General features: G+C 48.1%; 1 protein-coding gene across 7 annotated transcripts in view; it reads right to left on the bottom strand.

Moving 5' to 3' along the window:
* The window catches only part of CLEC16A (C-type lectin domain containing 16A), a 190,503-nt gene that overhangs the window by 116,062 nt on the left and 48,629 nt on the right, over positions 1–25,812 (bottom strand). For all 7 annotated transcript variants that reach the window (XM_058680868.1, XM_058680867.1, XM_004586757.3 and 4 more), the window contains exons 11-12: positions 12,430–12,562; positions 9,511–9,611 (exon numbers count right to left, since the gene is read on the bottom strand). In XM_058680868.1, coding sequence (XP_058536851.1) covers positions 9,511–9,611; positions 12,430–12,562 — 234 coding nt within the window. The remainder of the gene's footprint in view (positions 1–9,510; positions 9,612–12,429; positions 12,563–25,812) is intronic.

Genomic DNA, 25,812 nt, shown 5'->3' with positions numbered 1-25,812 from the left:
CTTGCCTGGACCACTGCCCCAGCTTCCTAACTAGTCTCCTAGCTTTCCCTGGGACACACTCCTCCACATACCATTAATCTACTTTCCATCCAGTAACCAGATGGCTCTTTTAAAAATGACTATCTAATCACAGCATTTTCCTACTTAAAAATCATCTGTGGGTTCCAACTATCTTAGAATAAAACAGATACTGCCCTTCATGGTGTTCAAGGTTCTTCGAGATCTGGTGCCTGCCCACCCAGCTGGCCTCAGGCTGCTCAGCTTTCTGCCCGGCACAGGCACAAGCTCTTCTTGTCACTGTGCCCTTTGCCTAGAGTTCTCTCACCACAGCTCTTTGCAGAGAGGACTCCTTCTCATGCCCTGAGGCGCAGTGCTGATGCTGCCCCATCCAGGAAGCTTTCCCTGACCAGCCTGGCTGGCAACTCCTGCACTCCCACCACCAGTTATTGCTCCTTTTCCCACTCTATCCATTCCTTTCTACCATTTCTCACAAAACCCAACTTCTCTTCTGGTTCCCTTGAACAAGACTCATCAGCCTTGCTCCAGGTCCCCTGGAACATAGCACCCTGCACCCAATAGCACCCTGCACACAGCAACCCTTGCTCAATGACAGGAAGAACCTCCAGGTTTGACCTCCAACACTGGCCACAGCCCCCAGCCCTCTTGGCTTCTGGCTGAGACTACCATGAGCAGTAGATCAGATGACTTCCAGGCAGGACTGGCCTTCAGTAGCTCCCCTCCCCACACAGCTTGTAGGATTCAATTTAGTCACTGTCCGTGCTATCACCCACACTGATTTCAGCCCAACTACCACCAGGGTCATGTGGCTTGCCCTAAGGAACATATGGCTGCTCTATAAGTGTGTCCCAACCTGTGTGCCCATGGCTCTGTTCTCTCCCAACCCTTTGGTGGCTTTGTTCTTGCTTCCCTGACCCAGGGATCCAGGAGCTGGCTCCAGGCCTGCCCCAGGCACACAGCCCTGTACTCTGCTGGTCAGTCTTCTTGCGGGGCTTTCCTACCACCCTACTGCTCTCTAGCACCAGGGCCTTGGTCGGCCAGCAGTCTGTGGCCTCGTACAGAGCGGGTATGCCACATGCATTTGCAGAATCACTACATGAGTAAATTCATCATTAACAACTTGATTAACCTGGAACAAAAGATTTCCCTTTCAAAGCACACAAATATGGTAGCCACAAGGATTAAATGACATCTGCCTACTTTAGAAACTTTCAGGGATTCCCACTGCAGGGAATATAATTTATGCTCTTTCTGTGAGGGTGGGCACTGTGGTACTACAGTTAAGACACTCCTTGGCACACCCACATGCCACACTGGAGGGCCTGGGTTTGGGTCCTTGCTGCGCTTCCATGCCAGCTTCCTGCCAGTGTGCCTGAGAGCAGTAGATGATGATGACTCAAATATCCTGCCACCCATATGGTAATCCCACTTGGATTTCTGAGTTCCTGGTAATAGTCTGGCTAAGCCCTGGCTATTGGAGACATTTAGGGAGTGAATCAGGAGATGGAAAATCTTTCTGTCTCTATCATTCTACCTTTCAAATAAATAAAAATAGGGCCCAGCACGGTAGCCTATTGGCTAAAGTTCTCATCTTACACATGATAGGATCCTATGTAGGTGCTGGTTTTTTTTTTTTTTTTTTTAAATCAGGTATATATAGAGAGGAGGAGAGACAAAGAAGATCTTCTGTCCGATGATTCACTCCCCAAGTGGCCACAATGGCTGGAGCTGCAATGATCCAAAGACAGGAGCCAGGATCTTCTTTCAGGGTGCAGGTCTCCATAAGGGTGCAGGGTCCCAAAGCCCTGGGCCATCCTCAACTGCTTTCCCAAGCCACAAGCAGGGAGCTGGATGGGAAACAGGGTTGCCAGGACGAGAACCAGCACCCATATGGGATCCTGGCGCATACAAGGCAAGGATGTTAGCCACTAGGCTACTGCAGCAGGCCTGGGCGCCAATTCTAATCCCAGCTGCTCCACTTTCCATCCAGCTCCCTGCTTGTGGCCTAGGAAAGCAGTCAAGCATGGCCCCAAGCCTTGGGACCCTACACCTGTGTAGGAGATCCGGAAGAGGCTCTGGCTTCGGATCAGCTCAGCTCCAGCTGTCTGCGGCCATGTGGGGAGTGAACTAGCAGATGGAAGATCTTTCTGTATCTCCTTCTCTCTGTACATCTGCCTTTCCAATAAAAATAAATCTTCAAATATATATATATATAATTTTGAAAACGAAAAATGATAAGGCTCTACCTGAAAGTGCTCATCATGATGCGTTTCTGTTCCCTCTCCAACTCTATTTCTTGTTCCTTCTAATCTGGCCATGTTGGCCATCCTGTCATCAGAGCACTCCAAGCTTGTGGCCATCTCAGAATCTTTGCTGTTGCCTGACCTGGTGTATTCCTTCCTCCTATTGTCACACACTAGTTCCTCTTGTCATGCAAGCTTCTGACAGTCCTGTCCTGACTGCCCAGTCTGGCACAAGGCCTTGTCCCTTCCCACTGCCCCATCATATCCCCCTGGGCAGTTTGACTTTTGCCACTGAACTTCTCACAGTGTGGAATTACCCTATTCAGGTTACTGTCTCTGTCCTCTAACAGGACCCAGGAAGGTTAAGTCTGGTTCTCCATTGCACCCTCCATCCTCACCAGGGGCCTGGCATCCACTAGGGGCTTCTGAAACAGCTACTAGAAAGGTAAAGGGATCAATGAGCAAACAGCACCAGCAGGAAATGGAAACAGGAAGAAATTCTCTCAAATCTGCAGTTCTATTCTTAGAAGAAATCTCCAAGACAATGACAGGTTCCCCAGGCACAAACTCAGGAAGTTGTCTCTTCAAACCTTTTCACCACACCAGTCATGTGCAAGCCACAACTACAAGTAGGTCCTGGTACAATCAGGTCTCCGGGGGGAGGTTTGTTGAGAAAGCCACCATCTATAAGGCAAGGAATTCATCACCGTCCCTTACAGCCCTGCATCTCCATCACCGAGAGCAACTTCCCCGCAGAGGCTTGCAGGAAGAGGGAGTCCCTGGGGACCTGCTACATAGCTGAGAGACAACTCATCAGCAAACATGGGTCAAGTCCTGACCAGTACCAGGTGTCAGCTGCAAGGGCACGAGGAGGGCCATGGCCTCTGTCTTCCAAAGCATAGTGGTCTGGATGGCAGAGAAAAAGTGCAGTGAAAATACAGGTCTATTTTCACTGCAAGAAATAACATAGAAACCTCAGAGAAATTAAAATCTTCTGTTCACAAGAAGACACTGTTATGAAAACAAAAGGACATTCCACAGACTAGAAGGAAATCTTTGCAAAACATATCTGCTAATGGACTTGGAGTCAAAATATGTGAAGAACTCTCAAAACCCCGCAATAAGAAAATAGGCAACCTAATAAAAACGAGGCAGAGAATTTGAAAAGATTCTTTACCAACAAAGGAATGGATATAGCAATTAAAACAAGATGAAAAGGTATCCTATGTCATTGGGTGAATGCACAGTAAGACATCCCTATACATCTATTTAAAAGGTGGGGTGAGCATCGGGCAGAGCAGTTGAAAGGATGCCTGGGATGCCCACAATCCTCCATCCTGAGTGCTGGGTCCAGTCCCAGCTCCACTTCCTACTCCAGCTTCCGGCACATGCGCACCCTGGGAGCAGTCGGAGCTGGCTCTAGTATTTGGGTCCCCGTCACCCATGTGGGAGACCCTGATTGAGTTCCTAGATTCTGGCTTTGGTCTGTTCTGGGATTTGAACAGTGCACCAGCAGAGGGTACAGCTCACTAGGTCTCCATTTCTCTGCCTCTATGCTTTTCAGACAAGTAGGGGACTTGGTGGGGGGAAAGGTGACCAAATCCAATATTGACAGCAAAGTAAAGAAATTGGAACTCTCATATACACCTGATGGAATGTAAACTGACAGAAGCAATTGAGAAAACATTTGGTAACTTCTTTAAAAAAAAAAAAAAAAGGCAAACATCCACTTTCCATATGGTTCATTCTATTGCAAGTATTTACTCAAAAGAAAAGGATACAGATGTCCATACTAAAATGTTCCTACCAGCTTTATATGTAATTGTCAAACACTGGAAACAAAAGTTCATTACGAGATAAACTCGTACCCTGACATAATGACATATTATTTAACAATGAGAAGAAACAAAGCAATAATACATACAGTAACACAGAAGGGCCTTGAAAAATTAAACAAATTGAAATAAGTCATAGGATGCATATGGAAAGATAGACTACAAGCATTTATTTGCAGAAAATACTGACACATCTAGTGACAGGAATAAATCAGTGTTGTATGGGGAGAAGGGTCAGGAGATGAGAAAAGGACACAAGAATTTTCTGGAGTGTCGTGTGTACAATATCTTCATTGTGCTCAAGGTTCAACAGTATTCACATCAGAAGTTTTAAAGGCTATATTTCAAACTCGTGAGGTTTACTACACATCAGTTACAACTTAATAAGACTGTTTTTAAAGAAGATGCCTTGGCTTCCAGCCAACATGGCTTGGCTTTACCCTCCTGATCAAAGCAACCCAGAAAATGAGACCAAATATACAAGACAAGGGTGAGCAGAGCCTTGCTGGGACGCCAGGCAGCCCAGGAGGGTGACTGCAGAGAAGGGGAGACTACTTCCCAATCCATTCTAATAGAAAAACCAGGGAATTACAAGAGGACTACAGAACAGCATTATTCATGATTACAGCTACAAAAACCCTTAATAAAATGTCAGCTGATGAAACCCAGCGCTGTACGTGAAATGCAACCCCAGGGGCACCGCAGAGTGAATGCCATTTGAAAGCATTGGAAAGAGCTTCCTGCAGAAGTTAACTCATGGGTGTACCCTGGGCTGACAAACATAAGTTTAACAGGTGGTGACGCTGGGGAGAGCAAATGGCGGGAAAATTCACAGATGAATATCGGAAGGTAGCAAACTGCCCAGGGTCAAGTAGTCGTGTTAGTACCAACTGGGTGGCTCCCAGGCTGCCAAAGAAACTCTCCCTGGGATAAATCCCCCACACTAGGCGTCCCCTGGAATTATTCTGTTATAGGTGACCCTGCTCCCACCCCAGTCCAACCCTACTACTCCAGAGTTAGACACACCACCAAACAGAAACAATCAGATCTGCTGCCGAAGATTTTGAAATTCTAATGGAGGAGGTGCCCTGCCTGGATGTGCTGAGATCAAATGGGCATGCCTAAAGACAGCCCCACCCAGGAATGCCTGCTGCTGAAGTCGCCAAAGCTGGCTGCTTCTTGTGTTTCCCTAAGCTCTTCAGCAATTTCTTGCATAACCAGAGCAACCTTCAGAGCATTACAGACTTTTCTTGTAGCTTAAATTGGCAAGAGGCAGTTTCTGTTGCAACCAAAATAAATATATGGGTTCAATAAGTACCATGATATTGGCCACAGATTTATTTATGAAAGAGTCTGTCACTACACAAACATTCTAAAACCCCAGGGTCATAGGTAAGGCTTTGTGAAGGGAATTCTTGAGAACCGGATGACGTTGAAAAGGTGAGTATGATCTGCGTTCCCCAAAAGACAGTATAGGAGGGTAGAGTTTATTTGAGAGTAAAGGCACTAAAGGTTTCTACACACTTGTAAAAAGACCATCTACTTATTTGAAAGGCAATGCGACAAAGAGGGAGACAGAGATCTGCCGTATGTACTGGTTCGCTCTCCAAATCCTGCAACAGCCAAGGCTGGAGCAGATCCTGGAACTCCATCTGGGTCTCCCATTGGGGGGGGCAGAGAACCAAGTAGTTGGTTCATCATTTGTTGCCATCTTAAGGACATTAATGAAAAGCTGGATTGTAGGCAGAGTGGCTGGGACTCAAAACTGGCACCCTACTGTGAAATGCAGGTGTCCCAAGAACTTGTTTAATCCACTTGGCCACAACACCCACCCTAGCACTAAAATTTCTGAGCAGGAACTAGATATGTCTAGAGCAATCTTACTGTAAAACGATTGTCAGGCAGCCTAAGAGGGAAGGAGTATGAGCTGGGAGTCTGTTCATTGATCCAAGTATGAGAAAATGGCCACTGGAATGATATGCCCAGACCTTTCGCACTCTCAAACTGCTTCTTACTTCTAGCACCTGGCTTGGAGCCAGGCCCTCAGTGAGCACTCAGAGTGGATCAAAGGAGGGAAAGACCAGTGCTGGGCATAGGGGTTAAGATGCTGGTTAGGATGTATGTGTCCCACAGCAGAGCAGCTGGGTTTGATTCCTGACTCCAGCTGCCTCCTAGTGTAAACTCTGGGAGGCAGTGCTGATAGCCTGGGTGGCTGAGTTCCTGCTACCCCTAAGGAACACCCATCTCCTAACTCTGGTACTCTGGTTGTGATGAGAATTTGAGGAATGAGTAAGCAGGTGGGAACCCTTGTCGCCTCCATATTTCAAACAACTACATAAAAATTAGGGGGCAAAAAGGGGAGAAACAGGTAAATCTAAGGCAATTTCAACCCTAGTTGGCAATTTTAATGAAACAGAATTGGTAAGAAGTCCGACAGGTTAGGATGTGTTCACAGGACTGAGTGTGTCATGGTAGACCACTTCAAGGCAATGCTTGTGCTTCCACAGCACTTCCCACATGTGGGGTTAGGAGTACAGAGCTGGGATTAGGAGGGCACGGGGTATGGGGTTTGGGGATAGTAGGCAGTCTTGGGGGGCGGCGGTCGTCAGTCTCCTGGAGTTTCATTTGCTTCCTAGAATGAGGAATCCTATGTGCCAACTGCTTAAGAGTTCACAGAGGTATGACAGTGAATGAGGCTGTGAGAGAAGCATTATCAGGATCTGGAGTCTACCAGGTTTCCTTTAGAAGACTCAGCCTGGGAGCCAGCACTGTGGTATAGTGTGTATAGCAGCTGCCTGCAACACCGGCATCCCATATGGGCACTGGTTCAAGTCCCAGTTGTTCCACTTCCCATTCAGCTCCCTGCTAATGTATTGGCAAAACAGTGTTAAGGCCCCTACACTTACATATAGGACCTGGATTAAGCTCCAGGCCCTGTTTTTGTCTTATCTCAGTGCTACCTGTTGCAGTAATTTGGGAAGTGAACCAGTGAATGGATGAAAGATCTGTGTGTGTGTGTGTCTTTGTGTAACTGACTTAAAGACTTTCAAATAAATAAATAAATCTTTTAAAAAGTCAGGCTGGATTATCAGACCAATTTATTCCTGAGCATGAGTATCATGGCCTGCCCTGGCCACAGAAAGGACAGCCTGGGAGCAATGGCATTCAGGACAGGGATGGTCCAGATAGACACAGGGAAAAAAAATATGGCCTTGGGCCTGGTGCAGTAGCCGAGAGGCTAAAGTCCTCGCCTTGCATGTGCTGGGATCCTATATGGGCACCGGTTCATGCCCAGCAGCCCGCTTCCCATCCAGCACCCTGCCTGTGGCCTGGAAAAGCAGTTGAGGATCGCTCAAAGCCTTGGGACCTTGCACCCTCTTGGGAGATGCGGAAGAAGCTCCTGGCTCTGGTTTTGGATTGGTTCAGCTGCAGCCATTTGTGACCACTTGGGGAATAAACCAGCAGAAGGAAGATCTTCCTCTCTGTCTCTCCTCCTCTCTGTATATCTGACTTTCCAATAAAAATAAGTAAATCTTTAAAGAAAGAGAATATGGCAAATCCACATGGCTGTGAAACCATGCATTGACTGGTGAAGGTGTGAGAGGAGTCTGGAGGCAAGGAAAAAACCGTCACCTCCATCAGCAGCTGTGAGGGCTGGGGGTAGGGCAGTCACAGAAATGAAATACGCTGGCACACTCCGACACGGGTTTATGTGAAAAAAGGCAGAGAGTTAGGGGGCAAAGATAGGAGGAAGCCCTTTTTGCCCTTTTTGATTTCAAAAAGTTCACAGAAGTGGAATTGAAATTTTGGTACAAATTATTCTGAAGTCCACACAATTTTTTTAGTCAGTTGGAATTGTTTTTAATATTTAAATACAAAAACTGAGCACTGACTTTGTTTTTGCAAGCACAGATCTAATAGCCAATTTGCAGAAGAAACATGCTGCTGCTCGCTCCCCTACATGCACAGGCAGGGTTCATGGGGCCACTTTGCAGCTGGCCAGCGTTCAGAACTGTCACCAGTGGGCAAAATGTCCATCCATCCCACTGGCCTGCTGTCCCATCCCATGAGGGTGCATTCCACTACCAGAGTGAAGACAGAACAAGTGGGGCCCGTGGGGGACGCAGCTGCAAGGTGGGGGTCTCTAGGGGACCCCATGTTGGGGAACTCTCACCAGGGTTAGAGGAGCCAGAGTTTACAAGAAAAAAAATCAGCAGTTCAAACATTTGCATTTCAGACTTCTCCTACTAAAGACAACTCCAACAGGGTGGTAATGATCTGGATCTTTCCTCCTGACAGCCCCGTGGTGGGCCCTAGAAGGATCTGCCGCTGCTGCAGCTGCTGCTGCTCCATTTGCAGCTTCTCCATCTCAAACACCATGGGCAGCACCAGGATCATGAAGAACGTGGTCACGATCCACAGGGCTGCCCTGGAGAATCTGTACATTTTCTGGGCCACGAAGAGGGAGAGATCAAAGATGGCCCCGGCCACGGAGCAGACCCTCTCCAGGAGGTCTAGAAGAGGTCTCCAACAGGGTTCGAAGAGGACGACAATGATGAGCTGGATGAGTCCATACAAATTTTTTACACCCATTTTTTTATGAACTTTCAGAGAAGTTGTCGTTTAATCCTTTGACATTTATTATGAAGAAAGACTTAAGACTAGTAAAGTTGAGTGCATTGTGCTGTCTTCAGCCAAAGTAGAAACCACCTCTTAACAGATATCTTCTACCTAAGCCATCAGTTGATGTAATGTCTCTTGGATGCCAAGTCTAGCTCTTGGCAGAGGCTAGAAAGGATGTTCCTACACTCTTCCTCAAGGAGATCCTGAAGTGGAGGCTTCAGAATATGCTGTGTCCAGCAATCAGGACAGACCCCAGTGGCTGCCCCCAACCATCAGCAGGTAAGCAGCGAAGGAGCGAGTGCTCACGAACTCCCTCAGTTCTATAGCTGGGTCCGCCACAGCCTCAACAGGGGAAGCCAAAGAACCACACGTCTTCAAAAAGGAAACTGACACTTCCACCAAACCCACCCCAGATCTATTTCAGCAAAATATCCAGTGTTATAAATAGCAAAACCAAGATGACAACTTGACTGATTTCAGTTCTGACATTAGCAGGGAGTCTGGGTGCTAAGGGACAGAAAGTAAACCACAGTGTGAAGACATCATACTGGGACACACAACCAACACTCTACCCTCCCCCTGCCGGCCTTAATGACAGACTCCTATGGTTCAGTCTGCAGAGACACACCTGAGAGTTCCAACACATTCACAGGGCAGTTTCATAGGAGTCTGTGGGAACCATGGAGGAAGGCGTGGGCAGGAAGCACGCTCCTGATCCTCGGCGGCAGAGAGAAGGACCCAGGCGAGCAGCAGAGCCACAAGCAGGACAGAGGGCGAGCGCACGTGCTTACCTTTGTTGTGAGACATGGCATAGAGGAGGCAGAGCACAAAGAGGGCGTGGTAATCATCATCTGGGCTGTCCAGGGCATGGTACACCATATCCAGGAAAGGTCTGGAAAGGAGGAGGGGACCGAATGACTTCTGTGGCATGCATGTGTCAACAGTGCACACAGAGCACTCGCTACTGGTGTCTCTTAGGCTGGGTGGGCAGTGAGCCCTAGGGGCGTCAAGAACACTAAAACAGAGCAGCCACAGACCCTGTCTTCCAGAGGGGAAATTCTAGATGGGACAAATCATGGAGTCACTCAACACCCTTTCTCCTGGCGTCCCCAACACTGGGGACCAATGACACAAATTTCCAGCTCTTGGGCACAGCCATGCCAGTCAGCAGTGACTGAACACACACATCCTTCCTTCAAAACAGAGGGTCACAACAGAATGAAGAAGATAGGGCAAGATGATCAGCACAGACACAGCAAAAACAAGAATCTGAACAAATTAAAAAAAAAAAAATCATGGGGCCTGGGGCCAGACTGCCTGGGTTAAAATTCTGATTTTTCTAATTTTGTCTTTTCTGCTGCAAACCCTTGGGCCAGTTACCTAAAATTACTTTGATAGAGATTAGAAGCCTGAAGGATTACTTGTGAGGATACCAAAGGCATTCAGGACAGGCTCAGGCACCCTGGAGGCTCCCAAATACCTGGGTGCTGTTCTTCGGTTTCTATTTCTAATATTCCAAAGGCACTTCCCCATGGTTTCATTTTGACAGGAACCTTGCCCAGCAGTTTCTTGGACTGTTTCCTTTGCCAGTGAGAATCAATAGTGACGTCTCTCACCTCTGATGGTTTGTGGGTGGGATCTACAGGGCAGCTGCAAATACAGCAAACCGCACAAGACACACAACTGCCCTTCCAGGTGAAGGGCCTGGCCTGAATGGCTCTATCACACAAGGCTACTGCAGCAATGCCTACAGCAGCAGATGTAATCCCATGATGCACTGTGGCTGCCCTCTCTGGATGGCAAGTTGAGGCACAGCAAGTAGAGCTCAATGGTGATTAGCGACATAGCTAACCCCAGGAAAAATGCACAAACCACTATCAACATCAGTGTCTGTTGTGAAACTGAGTGGACAGAGCAACAGGTAGCCTGCTCGCTGCAGAATCATTGATAATTTTCCCCAAATTAAACTCCATAAATGTGTCACTGATATAGAACATTAAACTGAAAAATGCAAATAAAGTGAAGATGTACTTTTCATAGTATTTTAAATGAACATGTGATACACAAAAAGCTCTGTTTTCCTGTGTTGTCTCTGTGAGCAGGTGGATTCATGCTAAGCTCTGGAAAACACAGGGCCATTCCTCCCACCCTCCCCCAACCTTATCACCTCCTAGCCCCCATGCCAGGACTTGCTGGACAGAGGCCCTCAACATGTCTGACAATCACCAGAAGACAGCAACTCTCTACCCTATGATCAAACTCTTCCCTGGTCTCTCTCAGGGAATGGCAGAGAGCTTGCCCAAAGCTTCTCAGGCCTGCAATGGCCAATTCCATCTCCTGTGGTCCAAGACGCCTGCCAAGAATCACACAGAGTCAAGCAACAATCCCAGTCAACCCTTCTGCTTCAGAGAAAAAAGTCATCCACTTTAACATTCAAAAACAGCATCTTAGTCTGTTTTGTACCTTTTGATTAATGCACAAGTGTTTTTCTTCCTTTAGCAAAGTTACAGTATTATGGTACTATGCAAAATATCTGCTCTGGTTTCATTTATTGCATCTGAAGAACTGAACTCATCATGGCTATAACTCAATTAAAGCAGAAAAAAAAAAAAACTCCACTCTTCCAATATTTTCCTGCTTGCCTAGCAGCCCTCAGTGGTAGTCTCCACGGATTTCCCAGGATTCACCATCTAACCATCGCTGTGCCAAGCATCTAAGGCTACCCCCACCTTCTGTGTTTAGAACGACTTCCTTCATTTTCAGTTTCAAAAGGTATTTTTTTGCTGCCAAGCAAAATCAAAAAGGTCTTGATAAGTTATAACTAGTCCATACCATACTCAAACTTTTTTTTATTTAGTAGAAACTAAAAATGGCTCTCTTGCACATCTGTCAAAAATGAACTCCAGCTGCTAGACAGCTGGAACAGTTGTCACACAGAGACACAAATAAGATGTGGAGGAAAAGCTTAGTGGGCTTTGAGTCCTCGCTGGAGGCTGGAGAACTGTGTCTCTCCACAGTCCACCCTGAGGGCCCAAGGAGCACTTGCTGCTCACTCTGACAGACAGCCACCCTGCCGCATACTTAGCAAGCCAGTGCAGGACCTGTGCAGAGCCGCTTGATAAGGAAACACTCCAAAATGGGGAAGGCTTCCCAACAGCTTACTGTACAGAGAGTGGGACCACAGTAAGGTTCCAGGAAAAGTAGCTTGGCCAAGGTTGAAAATGTAGCTTGAACAGGCCATCAGGGAAATGATACATCAGGCAAAGGTCGGGGTGGAGAGCAGAATTAAATCATGTCTGCTGGGCCCTGCGAGGAGGTGGGTGGATGGCAGATGCATGGCAATGAATGAATGAGGAGGCAGATGAAGCCCAGCTCCCAAGGAGACTGCCCCTGCAAAGCACAGAGCAGATCCAGGAGTGGCCAATGAGAGGCAAGGATCACACTCCTGATTGAGCTAGTCCAGCGCAGGTATCCTATGCTGCTCATTTTCTTCCCAAGGGGCAATCACCACAGGGGGAGCCCTGCCTTTGGGTGGCCAACAGCTTGAGAAGCAAGGACAGGAAGGGAGGCAGGGCGGCCTGGAGCAGATAGCAGAGGCCGACGAATGGGCGAGGCATCCAATCTCGCAGCTAAGTCGTCTCTTCCTCCTGGAGCAGCCAAGTCCCAGCCAGCAACACTCAGCAAGATCTGAGCAAGCCCCAGGAGCGTACCTGCTGCACTGCAGGCTCTCGCAACTCGTGGCTGCAGCGCTCTTCTCCTCGTCCGTGGTGTTCTGCTCCTGCACGGAGCAGCCAGTGGCCAGCTCCGAGAGCTTGCTCCGCTCCATGATCACCATCTCGATCTCTGGAAGCAAACACAAGACTGGGGTCAGCCCAGGTGGCTTCACAGACCTGGATTTGCCGACATGCTCTGATGTGAGAATAAGGTCATGTGAATCCCTCCTATCATGGCAAGCTGCTTCCATCGATGGCAACCTAAACAGTAGCAACACATGGGGCAAGCAACAAGGCAAGGCCAAAACTGCTCTCCTGATCCATCTTGGCGACACCAGGAAACATGTGCCTGGTTTTGACAACAGAACACAAATTGCAATCGTTTATTTTATTTCAAGATTAAAGATATTTATTTTACTTTATTGGTACCACATTTATGTCCCAAAGGATTTGAGGCAGCTTCACAGATATGCTATGTGGTTAATAAAACATAATTACATAATGAAAGGCATGGAAAATGTACTGAAGCTGTTCACACATTAGAAAAGGCTTTTGAGGGCCCGGCGGCGTGGCCTAGCGGCTAAAGTCCTCGCCTTGAAAGCCCCGGGATCCCATATGGGCGCCGGTTCTAATCCCGGCAGCTCCACTTCCCATCCAGCTCCCTGCTTGTGGCCTGGGAAAGCAGTTGAGGACGGCCCAATGCATTGGGACCCTGCACCCGCGTGGGAGACCCGGAAGAGGTTCCAGGTTCCCGGCTTTGGATCGGCGCGCATCGGCCCGTTGCAGCTCACTTGGGGAGTGAATCATCGGACGGAAGATCTTCCTCTCTGTCTCTCCTCTGTATATATCTGGCTGTAATAAAATGAATAAATCTTTAAAAAAAAAAAAAAAAAAAAAGAAAAGAAAAGGCTTTTGACAGGGATGGCTCAATTAGCTAATCCCCTGCCTGCAAGTGCCAGCATTCCATATGGGTGCCAGTTCATATCCTGGCTGCTCCAATTCCCACTCAGCTCCCTGCTTGTGGACTGGAAAAGCAGCAGAGGACCACTCAAAGCCTTGGGACCCTGCACCTGCATGGGAGACCCAGGAGAGGCTTTGGATCGGTTCAGCTCCAGTAGTTCTGGCCACTTGGGGAGTGAGCCAGTGGATGGAGGCTCTTTCTCTCTGTCTCCCCTGTTTTCTGTAAATCTGCTTTTCTAATTAAAAAAAAAAAATCTTTAAAAGGAATTGCCTTCTCTTATTTTCTGCCAATTCAATGCAGGCAGTCTGTGGCAGTCTGGTGCACAAATTCACTTTTCAGTACAAGTTAAGAAGACCATTCTGTGTCTCGGGTGGGTGAAGGCTGTGCTACATGACCCCATCTCAGAGCCACAGCCTGCACTTGCACAGTCAGCCCCTGGGACTCGGGGTTCAGCTCACCTCTCCCACTTTGGGAAGCCCCATGGGGATTAACAAGATGATGAGCTGCAAACTTAGGTTTCTCTTCCAGCAGGACCCAGAACACCGATACTGTGGGCTCTGAGGTGGCCTGTACCAAAGGTGTGGCCTCCCCCAGGGCATGGTCTCCGCAAGGGCGTGGCTTTTACAAGGGCATCCTAACTGACCTCGGTTTCTTCTCTTGCCTCTCTACCTTATTGTCCACACAAACCTGGATGATGTGAAATGGAAATAAGCTCCTGTCAACCTGTCCAAAACCCTCAATGCTTCCCATCACACTCCAGAAGAAATCCCAAAGCCTTCCCACGGCCCCAAGGCATTGTACAGCCTGGCCTCTGTCCACTGCTGACCTCACCTCCTGGCCCCTCTGCCTTGCTGGCTCATGCTCCTGCAGTAATGCAGGCGTCTCTCTAGAATATTCCCAGCTGTTTTTGCATCTGCCTCTCCTCTCCCCTTCCAGGATCCTTGCATGGCTGTTTCCCCGAGGGCTTTAACCTCGGTCTCCCTTAGGATGCAGTGACTTGTTCATAGCATTCAACACCACTGGGAGACACCTTTCTAAAGGCCTTTTCTGGATCATTATTGACTACACCACATGCTTTGCTCAGATTTCATTACCTTTTTCCCAATGTCCTTTACCCATTCCAAGGACCCCTGTCACATTCAGCTGTCATTCATAGGCACCTCCAGGCTGAGGTAGTTTCTTAGACTTTCTTCACTTTTGATAAGTTTGACACTGTGAGAATGGGTTAAGGACTTTGAAGGGTCCCTGGATTTGGGTCTGATGTTTTCCCGGTAATGAGATGGGGGGGCAGGATATGGGTTGGGGACGTAGGGTTCCCAAGGGTGCCCAAGGCTGGGAGACGGTTACAAAGGGAAGTACCTTTCTAGTCCCATCACATCAAAGGCAGCTCTCAATAGGCTGGTGACGGCAATCTTTATGCTGAACCAAGCTCATCTAATGCCCCCTGGGCCTTTCTCCTGCGTCACTGTACTCTGGGGAGAGCAGTCACGAGGCGAGTTGTGCTCAGCTCCAGAGTGCGTGCCTCAGGTATCGGCAATTCTTCGGCAGACTGCTCTCACAGCCCCTTTACCCTGACTTCACTTCTTGGCACTGACAGCCATGGTGAGGCTGTTCTGCTTGCCTGTTGCCTGCCTCTGCTGCAGGGTGGGCAGGCTTCCTCTCAGTGCAGCTGCCCTCTCTGCTTGACCGCTGCCCTAGGGCCTGGCTCAGAGTACTTGCACACGGTAACTCTTGAATGGATGATGGGTCCTGCCCAATACAGGAAGTCCTGGTAGTGGTTGAGCCTGATTCACAGTGGCTGTGACAAGCAGTCCCGTCTCCCAATGATGTGTGCACAAAGAAGTCTCATGCGGAAAGGACTTACTCCCTCCTTCTGTTTGGCATAACTGCATTTCAAACTCCACTCTAGGTTTGAAGCTCCACCCTACACAGGTCCCAAGTCTCTGGGAGACTCTCTCAGCCCACAAGTCAGAGGGCACTCATGGGAGTCAAGGCTGACCACTTCCTACCACACAGACAGGGGCAGCAGGTGATTTCTAACTAGTCTGTAAATAAATGCTTTGTTTGCACAGCTTTCCATTTATTTCACTAGGCACAAAAAGAAAATTCTAGCTGCACAGAAAATCTACTCTTTGGTGAGCGTTGGTGCTTAGACTGAGGTGAGCTCAAAGGGAAAAACAAGAGTCAAGTCAAGGAAAGCTACTGTGTGCACAGCAGACAGCAGGAAGGCTGTAGAGCCCACGTCTGGCCTTTCTAGCACTGCACCACATGCCCTCCTCTGGGCATGGCTCAGCCCCAGTCTGGCCAACGTGGCAGGAACTCAGCTCCTAGGATGCCCCAAGGTTTCAGAGTCATGCCCCAGGACCTCTCCTGGAGGTCAGGTCTGTCATGACATGGCTGCTGCCTCTCTGGCTTTTTAATCACCTCGAACACTACCAGAATTCTGGGGCAGAGAAGTTCAGGGCCTGTCAAACTAAATATTTACATGAATGTACACTTCTTAAACACACCAGCCTGGTGAGCTGGTGAACTCGAATATGCTGCAGGTAAGGGCTGGGAAGGCCAAGCAAGCCCAGCCACGGGTTCTCTCATATCCTCCACGGAGGCCCTGCTCCAGAATTGAGGCTTTGGGGGAGGAGGGAATGTCTAAAAACTGCTGGTTTGGCCAAATCCTGCAAATCCCGAGGACACAGAGATCCACAAATGCAGATAGAAAGAGGCAGCAGTGACATCCCCCAGCACCATGTCACGGCGCGGGCAGGTCCAGGCCCACAAGGGCCTCAGCACACAGCAGCAGCTGCCAAGCACTGGCTACGTCACCTCCACAGGCCTCTCATCCTGCCAACACAGTCATGCGCTCATGAGCTGTTCCTCTCAGCTTTCCTAGATGAATGTAGACTTTCCCCCTTTTTTTCTTTTCTGACAATTTTACCTTAATAATTTTTTAATTATTAAGCTATTTGAAAGGCTAAGTTACAGAGACAGAGAAAGAGACAGAGGGAGATCTTCTATCTGCTAATTTACTCCTTAAATGGCTGAAACGGCCAGGTTTAGGCCAGGAGCCAGGGGCTACATTTGAGTCTCCCATGAAAGAACAGGGGCCCAAGCATTTGAATCATCTCTGCTTTAGCAGAGAGATGAATCAGGAATGGAGCAGCTGGGTCTCAAACTGGCACCCTTGAGGGATGTTGGCAAAACAGACAGCAGTTTAACCCACTGTGCCACAGTGCCACCCTGATCCTAACAACTTTTAAAAGTAAGTCCTTACCAAGGGACTGCCAAGTGCCTGAATCTGTTTGTAAGATGTCATGCAGGCATGAGAGTGGAGAGCAACAGCTTTCTGGGAAGCAGGCTACCCAAGTTCCCACTCTCTAAAGTAGATTCTAAGCCACGTGTAAGAAAGACGATGCTCAGGGTCATCTTGAGGCTGCACTGAACCTTCCCGTGGTGTAACACCAGCAGGTCTGGCACAGCTCCGTGCCACCTCTGAGACCCTGCCTGCTCCATGCAGCTAAGCTTCCCTCCCAAGATACCTGTGTCACGTTGCAGCCACCAGGGAAAGCAGCTGGATGGGTTCCTGCAGACACAGGGGTCTTCTGACAGAACCAGAATCCACCACTGATGACCCATGTCCATTGGAACCTCAGCTGCCAGGCACGGACTGCTGTCCTACCCAGCCAGGTTTCCATGCAGTCTAAAGGGATTGTTGCAGCAATAATTTAGCACTATTCTGTTCAAACTTCAGTCACTTGTTTGCCTATCTGATGTCAAACTAAATATTCCTGTATTGCATATTCCTGTATTGCTTGTGCTACTTCTTGTTTATTTATTCTGATCTATTTCCTTCTTTTCCCACTTATATGCAGCTTAAAAGGGAATGTTGAATCATTGTTACACTCTTCAGTCGAGTAATCCCACGTGTAAGGATTTATCTGGACGCTCCAACAATATGAACATGTCAATACACAAAGCACTCACAGCAGTATTCTCTCTAATTGCTAAATGCTGGAAACTACCTAAATGCCCAAGCATGACAGACCAGCTGAATCAACTGTGCTCCATGCAGCGCAGCTGGGAAAAGGAATGAGGAAGGCCTCTGTGACCTGATAAGGAGTGATTTCCGGAGATATGAAAGTGAAGAGTGCCAAGTGCCAAGCAGCACATGCAGTACGGTGACCAAGTGCAAGACAGAGGGCAGGGAAGGGCCATCACAGTGGTACAGCTGGCTAAGCCATGGCCACCATGCCAGCATCCATATGCGCACTGGCTGCTCTACTTCCAAACCAGTTCCCTTGTGATGTGAGTGGGAAACGAGCAGATACTCCAAGTATTTCCTTCCAAAAGGAAGACTGAGATGGAGTTCCAGGTTCCCAGTTTCCACCTGGCTCACCTCTGGTCATTGTGACCATTTGGGAAATGAAGCAGTAGGTGGAAGATCTCTCTCAGTGTTTTTTCCTCCCCCTCTCTAACTCTGCCTTTCAAATAAATAAAATAAATATTGAGAGAGAAAGAGAGAGAGAGAGAGAGAGAGACAAAGCATACATAATGCTGCTTATTCCCAGGGAGGGAAAACACAGGAAAGAGACTCCCCAAAACAAGCCACTTGGGCTATCCACAAGCAGTGCAGGAAAGAGACAGGAGGTGTGGGGATGGAGGGGCGCTTCTCTGAACAACCCCTAGGTTTAAACGTTTTTTTTAAAATAAAATTAAATCAATAAGAATGGAAAAGAGAACTCTAAGCTGAAATTACTCATTTGAAATGAATGCCAGACCTACACCAGAAGAGGGAATGAGAAGCTAATGCCAGCAGTTGTGAAGACTGCGGAACTGAAAACCCTCACTCTGGAGCTAGGTGAAGATTATGGGAGGGAGAAGAACTGTAATCATACCCTCAAACAAAACATCCTGGGTGAAGTAATACTGCAGGTTTCACAGTACAGGACTGAGTAGATGAACGTGTGGATGTTGCTGGGAGACAGAGCTCCCTCTGTGCAAGACACAGAAATGAGGCCTAGGCAAGACATGGGCAAGTGACAGGAACTGCTACTACTCGTGTAAGCATGCGTGTGTGTTTCACATGTCTGCACGTGTGTGTCAGTGTGCCTCTGTGTAGGTCTGAGCTCTGCTCAATGTATGCATCTGTGTGAGTGCATGCCTCAGTGTGCACTGCACATAGGTACATACACGCATGTACCAGGTCTGTCCGCTAGAAGGTCCAAACATATAGTCATCCCAGGAGCCATGACACCACTGGCAACCCCATCTTGGCTCCTAATAGCACTGGCAATTGGGAGAAGCCCGGTTTCTTAGAGAAATACCTAATTTCAGGGATGGGCAGAGGAGGGACAAAATACTCTGCCAACCGAAAAGTGTCAAGGGCCTAACTGAAACATGATGGGGCTTACCCCGAAGACGCAGCTGCCAGCTTGAACGAGTTCCCAAACACCATTTCCAGAATAATTTGGACACCAAATAATTAAATATAAATCAGTAGAAAACTGGAGTTCACAAGTCCATGCTGGTAATAAATAATACATGGGAAAGAGAATGGATTTTGCTTACAACAGAACACCCAGCTGACCTGCAAACAGGAAGACAGTGCTGAAGCTCAAAAATCAGCCCCCAACCATCATGGTGAAAACTAGATCAGGTGAGCATCATGACTCAACGCACAGACTGCAGGAGGTGCAGAACATCTCAAGGCACTCTGTAGCAAGAGTAGCTACCCAGCGGAGAAACGGGACAATACACACCCAGAGGACAGCCTGGGATGTGATGGCCTGACAGGTCCAGGGTGTCACTCACATTCACATCCAAGGCTGAGTCCAGAGCCTTGGTCTAAGCCTGGGTAACAGCAGGCGGAAACAAGATGAGCAATGCTTTTTTAGAACAAAGCGGGAGGCTCCGAATTCTTCAAGAAAGATGAATGTAGTCCAAGACAGAGCAAGCAGATGTCCCAAAGTAAAGGAGGCTGTAGATGTGACAACTGACCGGCCTAGATCTCACCCTGGAGAAAAAGTATGCCTCAAAGAATATCTTTTTTTTTTCTTTTTAGGCTTCCTTTTTTTTTTTTTTTTGAAAGTTTATGCATTCATTTTTATTTGAAAAGGAGGAGAGACACAGAGAGATTTTCAATCTGCAGGGTCAGCCCCAGACACTTGGAGTCGCGGGGGCTAGGCTGGTAGTAGCCCGGAGTCAGGAGCTCCATCCAGGTCTCCCACATGGGTAACAGGGGTCCAGTGCACATCAAAAGAATATCTTTAGTTTAGGAATACAACCAGAATGTGGTTTGTTGGAAATTTCAAACAGATAAAGTGTAGTACACTCATAATGGAATATTATTCAGCCTTAAAAAAAGAAGGAAATTCTGACCCATGCTACAACATGGATGAATTTGAGAACATTATTTCAAGTGAAGCAAGCCAGATACAAAAAGACAAATACTATGATTGCACTTATGTGAGGTTCCTGAAGTTGTGTTTTTTTTTTTTAAAGATTTATTCATTTTATTACAGCCAGATATACACAGAAAGGAGGAGAGACAGAGAGGAAGATCTTCCATCCGATGGTTCACTCCCCAAGTGAGCCGCAACGGGCCGGTGCGCGCCGATCCGAAGCCGGGAACCAGGAACCTCTTCCAGGTCTCCCACGCGGGTGCAGGGTCCCAATGCATTGGGCCGTCCTCAACTGCCTTCCCAGGCCACAAGCAGGGAGCTGGATGGGAAGTGGAGCTGCCGGGATTAGAACCGGCGCCCATATGGGATCCCGGGGCATTCAAGGCGAGGACTTTAGCCGCTAGGCCACGCCGCCGGGCCCCCTGAAGTTGTTAAATCCACAGAGACAGGAGGCCGAATGGTGATTACCAGAGGCCAGGGAGAGAGGAAACAGGGAGCTACCATTTCAGGGAACAATTTTAGTTCTCAAGGCAAGAGTTGTGGGGACTCTGAGTTCACACAACACCGAATACCCTTCACACTAGCAAACTGTACACTGGGGGCCAATGTTGTGGCCCAACAGGCTAAAGCACCACTTGCAATATGGGAATCCCACACTGGAGCACCGGTTCAAGTCGTGGCTGCTCCACTTTCTGATCCCGCTACCTGCTAATGCACCTGGAAAAGCAGCAGATGATGGCTGAAGTACCTGTGTTCTTGCCACCCATATGGGTGGCCTAGATGGGTTTCCTGGCTCCTGGCTTCAGCCTGGTCCACCCCTGGCTATTATAGCCATTCAGGGAATGGACCAGCAAATGGAAAACCATTCTCCTCTCCTGCTTTCTCTGATACTGTTTCTTTCAAATAGATAAATCCTTTAAAACATTTTGTTCAAACTTCCCAATACACAATTTTAAATGGTTATGACAGACCTTTCTGTCTTTCTTTTCTCAGATATTTTGTCATTCAAATAAATAAAGCTTTTAAAATATTTTTTAAAAACTTCTCTATACCTAATTTTAAAAAATGGCTTTGACAGTAAATTGCATGCGTATTTTCTTACAATTGTTTTTAAAAGGCAGGAAAAGTCACATCTATTAGCCATGCAGGCAGCAGCTGGGCTGGAAGGAGCCAGGGCATGCCAGCATAGGCCTGGGCACCCCTAGGACCCGCGCACATGGACTGCTGTCTCTTGAGATGACAATTCTGGCCATCCTTGAGTTTCCTTAATTCTCTGACACACTGATTTTTCAAACAGCAGTAATTCATTAACCTGCCGGGGACAATGCACATTCTAATCTGATTAATATTTGGTAAATGAAGTGCTTTTCAGGGAAATGACAGGCATGACCTCCTGTCTTTGACTCAAAAGATTCAAGGATTTTCTCAATTGCCCTGTGTTCTCTGTTCCAGAAACCACGGCAAGGACAGATGCTAAGCAAAGGGAAGAGGGCTTTCAAAGGCAGGCTAAGGAAAGGGGTAAAGACACACTGCTGGTTACCTAGGTAATGAGGGAGGACTGCGCACTACTGGCTGGCTGTGGAGCCGAGTGGCCTCTGTGGCACTGACTGTGAGCGTGCACAGAGGACTCAGGGGCCTTCCTTTGCTTCTCATTGTCTTCCCCTGAAGAGCCAGGGGACGGATCCACAATGGCTTTCTGGGAAGCTGCTCTTAAGATTTGTCCTAACCCACCTTCAGTCCTCCTGCTTCTTACACTAGCTAAGGCCCCAGGGGTGCTGGCAGCCCACATCTCCCTGCTCCCCCCACCTTCCTCGCAACAGCAGGACACACATACCGCTTGCTTACTAGCTACAGAAATGAAAAGAAGTGGGTCTCATAGAAATCTGTCAGGGTGACAAGCACAGAATCCATCCAACTGACTTAAATATAGCTCTGCCCTTATCTTTTTTTTTTTAAGATTTATTTATTTTTATTTGCAAGAAATATTTTACAGAAAGAGAAGGAGAGACAGAGAGATCCTCCATTGGCTATTCCCCAAATCATCACAACAGCTGGAGCTGAGCTGATCCAAAGTCAGTAGCTTCCTCTAGGTCTCCCATGCATGTGAAGGGGCCCAAGGGACCTCAACCATTTCCCACTGCTTTCTCAGGACACTGCAGGGAGCTGGATCATAAGTGGAGCACCAGGGATATGAACCAGTGCCCACAGGCAATGCCTGCACCGCACACAGAGGATTCTCTTTCTATGCCATTGTGCCCGGCCCCTCTGCTCTCATCTGGGCCAGGACTTCCCCCAGGACTTTGTGTCTTTTTTTCTCACAGTGTGATTATTCTCAAATAGGATAATCCAAATGCTGGGCATTCAAAAGTTCCCTCTACAGGGGGAAAAGCACAGAGAGTGCTCAATTGCATACATCATCACACAGCCACAAAGGGGTACAATGAAACTCATCTCCGAAAGTCCCAACAGTCAGTCCCTGCCTCTGGTTTTGTGAGAGGTGCCAGAAACAAGGCCAGATGCCCTTTCATTCTAACAGAGATTTGTGGTGAGAGGTGGAGGGAGCCAAAACTGGTGCTCCAAACTCCCAAGAACACCATGGAGTCGAACTGCCCTGGTAGGTCCAAAGCCAGTCCTGTTGCCCTCGCTCTGTGCATGCCCTTTCTGGAGTCGCAAGAAAGGAGCAGAGTCTGAAGGTGAGGCTGTGCAAGAATGCCTTTCTCCACAGGCAAGACACAAAAGTCAAACTCTATTTTTTAAACAAATATTTCCAAACAGTGAGTCTCTTATCTCAGCTCTGCTTTATATTAAATTATTGCTCTAAATGAGTCCAAAAAGCAATGGCTGTCCCCTCAGACTGCAGGGCAAGCCAAGAAGTGCACATGAGCCCCAGGCTGTTTGGCTTCCTGGGAAAAGCGAGTTCTTCTTTGGACACAGGGACTGAGGCATCCCTCTTCTTCCTTTTGAAATTAAATTTCTGCAAATTTAGGGGTCCTGTGATTTCTTGGTTTTAGAATGAGTCACCCATTACTGAGACTTGAAGCAAGGAAAACTTTGCCAACTAGGGACAGCAGTAGAGGGGTTTGGGGCTCACATTCATTTCACACAACTCCTCATCTGGTGTGAATGTGGAGGAGGTGTGAATCCTGGGGCTGCCTTCAGGAAAAGAACACACATTGATGCCACATTCAAATCGGGTCATTAGACATGCTCTCCTAACTCCTGTGTTTGGGCTTTTTAAAAGTCAAGATTTCCCAACAATAATGGGGAGGGAGGATGCGGGGAGTAACCAGGGGCCAGTATCTCTCTCCCTAGGGACACCTGTGTCTACTACAAGCAGTTGATACGCCCCTAGATGCAGGGACAAGAAAAGCAGTTTTCGAGAGAAGAAACAAGATGGAGGTGGAAACAGCCATTTGTTCACCTCACAGCAGGGAGGGAGGAGATGACCTTAACAGAGGTGAAGGGTACCCAGAAGATGTGGATTCAAGGTAGGGGAAGTTGCAGGAGGTCCTGTGTTTCCGTTACTCCAACATGCAAAATGTCTGTTTGGCTACAAATACCTGTTCTCTCTAGGATCTGCAGCAAGGCAAGCGCGTGACCCAGGCCTGGCCAACCAACACAGCACATCCCTCCACAGAGCGTGGCAGGCATGGATGCATGCCAGTTTCACCTCTCAAGGTTCATCAGCCCCAGGACTTACACTCCAGCCACAGGAGGGGCAAGCTCCTTTGCCACACTGGGGGCAGGGGAGGAGTGTCAAGTTGGCCAGATATGAGTCTGGTGCTGCTGGGTCCAATGCCACTCAAATCTCTTGGTTACATGAACTCTAAATGTCCCTTTTTATGTTAAGCTGGTGTAAGCTAGACTTCTAACACACATTCATTTTTTTTTTTAAATGGGCTATGTGAATTACATAAGAGTGTGTGTGTGTGTGTGTGTGTGACAGAGAGAGAGAGAGATTCCTAACTTTCAAATTGGGAATTTGAGGTCCAGAGCTCAAGGGACCTGTTCCAGATACCCAATGTACCTGGATGCTAAGACAGGCCCATGAGGCATCTTCCCATCTGTGTGTGTGAGGTGAAGAAAGAAGTGTGACTAACACCCTTGCAAACAGCAGGAATTCAGTTTCACACAAACGCCACCATAGCCTAAGGCAGCACCTGACCAACCACAGCTTCAAATAGGAGAGCAACCAGGAAACCGACTGCATGGTTCCAAAAACTCCAGGGTGCAACCGCTGAGGGGAGTGAAGGGAGAAAGATACGCCTAGAAAAGTTGCATTTGACTATAGTGAGCTGTGAGGGAAAATGACTGGTCTACCACATTTCAGACAAAGCCATTCAAGATATTAGGGGGACACCAAAACTGCCAAATGGGTCACAGAGAGCCAGGCTAGCTGTTTAAAAAAAAAAAAAAAAAAAAGCCTCTGGAGAAATCTCCAGTTTTGATTGGTACAATCTAGATCTAGCCAGGTAAATTTCCAGAAAACCTGCTTTTGAGCAGCAGACAAGGAGTCCTCTGCTCGTCTCCTGCTCAGGGTGGCTGGGTTGCTCTTCTGGGGAGACCCCACTCCAACCCAAGGAGCCAGGACTAAAAGCAGCAGCCCGCCAGGCAGCTCTGTAGACTCTATGAAGCAGGACCAGGCCACCCAGATGCTTAACTGGGACCAAGACTGTCCCTCCACAGCACTGTCAGTCATGGCTGAGGCCCTGTAGGTTAGAAAGCATCTCTTAAAAGGAACGAAACGAAAGAGGTAGCATCTGTGCAGACAAAACTGACAGGAATGCAGTGCATAGGGCCCAGTGAGATGGTTCAGTGGCTAAATCCTCGCCTTGCAAGTGTCAGGATCCCAGGTGGACACTTGTTTGTGTCCCAGTTGCTCTACTTCCCATTTAGCTCCCTGCCTGTGGCCTAGCAAAGCAGTGGAGGATGGCCCAAAGCCTTGGGACCTGCACCCACGTAGGAGACCCAGAAGAAGCTTCTGGCTCCTGGCTTTAGATTAGCTCAGCTCTGGTTATTCATTACAGCCACATGGGGAGTGAACCAGTGAATGGAATATCTCTATCTTGCCTTCTCTCTATAAATCTGTTCTGCCTTTCCAATAAAATTAAGTAAATTTTTAAATTAAAAAAGAATACAGTGCATAAGTTGAGGGGAAGACATCCATTTCTCCTCCAGTATGGCTGCACTGCAACTAAACATAGGGCTTCCACAGGCAAATTTCTCCTACCATTAATACAAAAATTTAAGATGGCCTAAATGAGAAAATAGTATGTGTTTGTCCCTCACTTCCCCTGCCCCCAAATAGGTATCTGTTGGTAAATGTTTCCCATACTAAAAAAAAGAATTCCAAAACTGAAATGCTGAATACACATTTGACTTAGAAATAAAGCAGCCTTAAAAAGAGTTCCGGTGGTAAAGAGAGAGGTGCTAGTTACACACCTTGAAATGGGGTCATGTCACTGACCGGCACTGACCGACACACTGCTAAGAGAATCACAATGGAGCCAGCAGGAATCCGGCTGAGGTGTATTCTGACAGGGTCCCAGGCTACACTCAAAGGCAAAGGAAGCTACACTCGCTGACCCTCTGGGCAGCTTTGTGTCATGACTGCAGATGCCCAGGACCAGAGGCCTCACCCAGGCCTTGCCGGTGGGCTGGGAAAACTGGCTTCTGAGCAGCCCCAGAAAGCCCTGGACCAAGAAGGTCAGCCAGCAGGAAGTGCTGCTGCCCACACCTAGGGCACACCATGGTAAAGCTTGGCCCATGAGATATGGCTTGGCCTTCTTCCCAGCTACCAGGGTCCCCTCACTCCACCTGCATCTATCATGCAGCACCTTGTCACCTTCCCACCTTCCACTGCCTTGGAGCCACAGTCAGAGACCCTATCTATATGGCTGTGAGCAGGGCCCATGACACAAACAATTGGAAAGTTCAAGTCTGCTTGATCCCAGAGTAAATGCTCTTTAATCCAGGGAGGTTTTAGCCTTTCAGTGAGGTGGTGGGGAAAAAAAATCAGCCCAA

This window comes from Ochotona princeps, chromosome 24 (assembly GCF_030435755.1).
Source record: "Ochotona princeps isolate mOchPri1 chromosome 24, mOchPri1.hap1, whole genome shotgun sequence".
Classification (NCBI taxonomy): Eukaryota; Metazoa; Chordata; class Mammalia; order Lagomorpha; family Ochotonidae; genus Ochotona; species Ochotona princeps.
This window is presented reverse-complemented; position numbering and strand designations above follow the sequence as displayed.